Raw genomic sequence first — 5,914 nt, 5'->3', positions numbered from 1 at the left:
GACAACGGTCCGCAATTCAGGAGCGAAGAATATCAGAACTTCCTGAAGAAACAAGGAGTAAAAAGTATAAGAGTATCACCATATCAACCCTCTAGCAACGGAGCAGCTGAACGAATGGTACAATCATTCAAAAAAGGTATCAGGGAATATACAACAAAGATTGGGCAACTTCTTAAGGGGGTACTACAACCCTGGCAAATTTTGTACTGAAAATTCAGCAACTCAAAGCAAGTAGTTATTGATTTATTGATCAAATATTGGTTTTCCCTAATTTTTGACAGTAACTCCACAACTGTTGTCTGTGCTAAAATAAACTTTCCAGTGCAGTAGTTGTAGTCCTTGCCCCTATAATATACACATCTTATTTGTCACCAATGCACTATAATTTGTGAGAAAAATGCAAAAATAGGCACACAATTGGCCAGGGGTGTAGTACCCCCTTAATGACATACATATCTACCAAACACGCAGCAACAGGATGCAGTCCAGTGAAGCTGTTTATTGGACGAGAAATCCGAACACGACTATCGCTAGTTCGGCCAAATCTGCAAGAAGGAGTCATCAGTAAACAAGCAATGCAGAAAGACCATTATGACATGCACAGCAAATACAGAGAATTCTTTCCTGGTGAGACAGTGCTGGTGAAAGACTCTAGAAAGGAGCAAACATGGTGGCCTGGTACCATTGCAGAGCGGTCAGCGCATAAGTCGTACATTGTGACGCTTACGGATGGAAGAGTATGGAAACGACATGTAGATCACTTACGGCGAGGAGAGGTGATGCCATCGCGACAGGCTACTCAAAGCAATTTGCTACCAGCTACAGAGAGTGATTTGCCACTAACGCCGTTTCAAAGATCAGCTCCAAGTGAATGGACTCCAAGAGAAACAAGTCCAAATCTTCCGTCTCTAAGTGAAAACACTAGTGACAAGACACCGGTAGATGTTTGAGGTCCAGCGATAGTATCTCGCGGAACTGTTCCGGAAGCAGCAGCTCAAAGAAATGCACGTCCAAGTCCATCATCGGTGCCACGTCGCTCGCAGAGGAATACACGGACTCCGCGGAGACTAATTGAGGATCTGTTACAATAGAGACCTTGCGAAATGAAGTTAGAAACCACAAACTTTAACGTCTAGAGGATTATAGAGGATTATGTATTCAAAACCACTCTGCCATTAAAGCCGCTTGAAGTTAAAGTTAACGCGAGAATCTATAGTGTGCCGTAAATTATGATGAAATACGTCATAATTTAGAACAATAGTTTGCCTATTTCCTCATAGACTACATAATTACCACTTATGTGTTATCCAGTTAATAGACCAATTATTGGAAATCTAATTTGGTTGGGTAAAAACATGCTACATGTTGCTGAAAATTATTGATTGAATTAGATCAAAATAATTTTTGTTCCAAACGTCACACTTGATATATACTTTTGTGTGTGCTCATGGCGTACACCAAATCAGTTTACGGAACCAAGTTTTTAGCTTGACTTCAACGCCAAGGGGATTAAGTTCCCGTAAAATGGTCTGGTTTTACTTGAGCCAGCAGTATACGATACTTCTGGAAGAGTAAAGCAGGTGCATAACATTTTTATATATATAACAGGTTGTGCCTGGTAAGAGAGGGGGTAGGGAGGAGGAGAGGGAGGGCATTGGAAGAGGACAGGGAGGTGCTTTGCTGGTAGCCATGGGGGGGGGGGCTCCCCCTGGGACATTTTGTCTTCCTTCTTGACCCTCCCCTTTTGGATACTGGCCACCGTGATATTTTACGCTTTTGGGCCTTTTTCTGCCATTTTAAGCCCATTTTTGTAAAAAACGTTTCCCTTCGAGAATCGGCTCACGCCCTCCTAACAGAAAACCCCTGACAAATCACTGGGGAGGGGGAAACAGGAGTGCGAGTGGGTAATTATAGGAGGGTCAAGTTTGAGAGCGCGAGTACAGATAGAGGGGAGAAGGAGGGGAAAATAAGGAGAAGGTAGGGAAGGGGAAACATGAGGGGAAGGGGAAAGAAATAAAGAATATGTATTTCATTAGGCTTTGCGAAATAAATTGGAATATGAAATTGACAAAGCTGACGAGCCTTTATTAAATAATATTATATATATAGGCCCGGGGTATATAGGCCTATACTATCGTAAGAATATTAATTGAAACGTATAGCCAGTTTCAAAATAATATGATAAGGAGATTAACGCTGGGTCCCGACATAATCCATGTTGAGTGGTATCGCGAGTTCATTCATGTTTACTCAAACGAAGCTCTTAAGGTAGAGTCTTTTGTCTTGAAGTGGGACTAATAACCACTTGACTAAACAAAAGAGAGACATTTAGATGTAGTCGGTTACAAGCTCTTACACATGCCCTTCTTTTGAACGCACATTGATACACATGTCCCGAGTTTAAGCGACAAGACGCTGTTGTTGCAGTAACCAACCATACGTTCGCGTTGGAGTAAATTTGACCAATAAATCCAATCGATATTTCTGAAGTTGCCGTTCCAGTTAAAGTAACTTCATTCCGCAAAGTATCTAATGTCACAGAAGAATTATGTATTATACGTTACATATTTACAGTTTTAAGTTAGCCAAGTTACGCGTTTCAAGAACTTTATTCTACAAGTTTGGAGTTGAATTTATAAACTGTTCGTGTTACAAGTTATAAGAATTTATGAACTTTGCTACTTGCAACGAATTACCACGGGACTAGCTAAGAAAGGAGGAGTGTAATATATCGGGAATATGCCCATCCCTACAAATTATAATACGGACCTGATATCGCCCAGGACGTTGCCTTCGACCTGTTGCTAATCTCTGGACTCTATACCACTGAATGGTAAGTCGCGCCTAAAAACATAATTAGTGCGATATATCTTGTTGATACTTTGTTAATTAAATACATAATTAGTGCGGTATTAATACATAATTAGTGCGGTATATCTTGTTGATACATTATTAATTAAACACATAATTAGTGCGGTATTTTTTTTATGGAATCGGGAGTAAAGTTCAAGACAAAGGCGCTAGGCGTAAAAAAAAATCATAACTTCTCAATTATCTTACTACTAGTTACCTTTGTAAATATTTCCACCGACTCGTTGATGTATCGTTTCGCTTCATCTCGAAACTCCTCACCGGTACCGGGCACCTTATAACTCATTACATTCCACCTCCTCTCTAGTCCACCTGCTAAAACCCGCAAAAGTGCTGTTTGTTTGTTTATCAAACCATAATTATTGCAAATCATTTATGTGTTATAGTAGGGGGGTGTGTTATTTTGTGAAAATAAACTTTTTATTTTGGGGCCCCCTTCAAAATATGGTATGACCATTGTGAAACTAGAATATGAAAAAATTGTGTGAAAAAAAAGTTGCAGAACCCCCCTGTACATGCCCCTTGAAAATTTTGTGACAAGGTTTCCGAATTCGGAAGGCTTGCATATACATTAGCACAGAGCAGACGACATATGAATGGTAATATGACGTTAATTTGGCATCATATCAAATGATGGTGTCTGTTTACTTAAATTTATGTGTCTTTTGGATCAAGATATATTTATTTGACCCTCTTTGTGTTTGTTTAGAGGCTTCTATGAAGCTTCTATGAAATATAGGCCTATATTACATGACCATAATTGTAGTTAATAGGCCTAAGTATTCATCGTATAGGGGGGCCTACTTAATTTTATGCAGATTTTATGACCAAGGTGTATGATATAAACTCTCTATCATCTATATAGATGACATTGCATCATTTCTATGTAGGCCTATCCATCCAGCTTGCCTGTACTGTAGGCCTATTATATGTGTATTTTTGGATCTATAATTAATAGGCCTACTTGAGAATTCTGCTGAAGCACTGATTGGATCATTACACTTTGCTTAGCGGGTCATTCCTGCCTTTAACGACATCAACAAGCACCATTACTCCATACTCATACCAGATTAACAGCAACTATTATGATGGTTGTTTCATTTTGATCTAGAGAATCTTCTGAATGTCTTTGCACCAGCTTTCTCATAGCCTATGCATGGAAAGAGTCCTGCAAGTTGGATACATAAGATGAGGATATATGTGAAGCTAAAATAATAGGCATACATGTATAGAAGCATTAAAACCTGAAGCTACTACAGGATGCTACATATCTGCAGGTTTCTAGAAGCAAAATATGATATCTTTGGCTTTGGTGAATGTAAAGATAAGCCTACTCTTTCTCAAATGGACACACAGGGGCTTGATCAGGTCCCAATCCATAATACTACAGCTAAACGTAGCGTTGGGTTTGTGAACTATATGAACTATCAAGGAGAAGGGCAAAACAACTTGCCAGTGCATCATCTGTCTAAGTCAAGGGAAAATCATATGATCTCATATAGACAGATGACCATGAAGAGACAAATTTCCTGAAATAAGAGCAGCATGAACTCTTATATAGGCCTACAGGAAGAACTCAAAAAAGAAGGTCTGGAAACCAAAGAGATCATAAATCTCACAGTAGATGGCAAAAAAGGACCTAAATGAGCTCAAGACCATGGGAGGACCATTTACATCAGCTGCAAGTTCAGCAGGAGCCCTATTTGACAGTACCAGGCCAGGTTTTGATGAATCTAAAACAGCCCGTCTGTATAGCCCTGCAATTATTGATGAATCTGAAACAGTATAGCCAGTTTAGCTGGAGATCTCATGCAGAATCGCTGTCCCGCCCTAAAATTGGTGACATCAGACTTGCAATAAGCTTTATGCTACAAGTTACAACACAATCATTCAATATGAAACTTCTCCTTTAAGAATGTGACCTCAGAGGTATATTCTAAATAACTTGAACCAGACCATGGCTTTAATTCATACTGTACAAGTGTGAAGAGTCCTTTTCATGTCTAGTATATAGCATACATAGGCCTACATTTAGGCCTATATGATAATTTTGTTGTTACATGGACTTAATTATACACAAAAAAGGATTAAATTAGCATTTATACACTCAAAGAAAATAGCTTTTATTCAGGTTTAACCTTTACAATACACAAAATTGTCAAATACACAGTTATAATTTCTAATTCATCAATTTTTCTTTGACTGTCTGTATTAAGCATTATGCAAGGCTGCCGAATTCGGAAACCTTGTTTAAAATTTTTCAGAGGGCATGTACAGGGGGGTTGCACTGCTCAAATTGGATTAAAATGATTATATTCTTGTTTAGAGAGGTCAACACCATATTTTGAGGGGGGCCCCAGAAAAAAATGGAATTATCACACCCCCCTAGTTATAGCCTACTATCATACCGTATTATTTTACCTAGATGGTTAATTGGTTATACACAGTGATAAAAGTTGAGTATTTGCTTTAGGGTCAAATGCCCACAGAAATTGCACCGTGCCTATTGAGGTAAAGTTTTCGGCCATGCACAATCATGTGGATACGGATCTTGGACATAGAGGTTGTGTGTCGCTCTTGTGGTATGGGGTGAGACACCTCCCTGTCGATCCCTAAAAACGAGAGAGATGGAGAAGGAGGAGAGAGGGGGATGGGGGGAATATGAGGGGAAAAGAGGGAGGGACAGAGAGAAGGGAAGAGGTGATGCGGAAGATGGGTGAGAGATTGATGTGATAGAGGGGGTAAAATTAAAATATTGAACCACATTATTAAAATATTTGTTTATATAGGACTCTTATAGGCCCAATTGATGTTGGGGCTTCGCAATATAAACGTCAACACGGGCACGGGCCGTTGAGATTGATCTCATTTTCAGTTATGTGGTATAAAGATACGGCCCTTTTGTGTGACGATTGCTATAGCTGGTTATTTTTTCACACTTTTCGCAAATTGGTCGGAAAATTGGCCCAATGTCTTGAATCTTGAGTCAATGTTTTCCGCAAAATTGTCAAATGTTGAGTACCAGGACAGTTTTACAGCAATT

The 5,914-nt window shown here is 39.3% G+C and overlaps 1 protein-coding gene across 1 annotated transcript; it reads left to right on the top strand.

The window, feature by feature from the left end:
• The first annotated feature begins 443 nt into the window (after window positions 1–443).
• Window positions 444–950, top strand: LOC140144338 (uncharacterized). The gene has a single exon (XM_072166162.1). The coding sequence runs from the start codon at window positions 444–446 to the stop codon at window positions 948–950; it is 507 nt and encodes a 168-aa protein (XP_072022263.1).
• Window positions 951–5,914: the final 4,964 nt, after the last annotated feature.

Source organism: Amphiura filiformis, unplaced genomic scaffold, assembly GCF_039555335.1.
Source record: "Amphiura filiformis unplaced genomic scaffold, Afil_fr2py scaffold_50, whole genome shotgun sequence".
Taxonomy (NCBI): Eukaryota; Metazoa; Echinodermata; class Ophiuroidea; order Amphilepidida; family Amphiuridae; genus Amphiura; species Amphiura filiformis.
This window is presented reverse-complemented; position numbering and strand designations above follow the sequence as displayed.

What these genes read in the sequence shown, in the direction of transcription:
- LOC140144338 (XM_072166162.1), top strand. Translation starts at nt 444, where the DNA reads ATGACATACATATCTACCAAACACGCAGCAACAGGATGCAGTCCAGTG.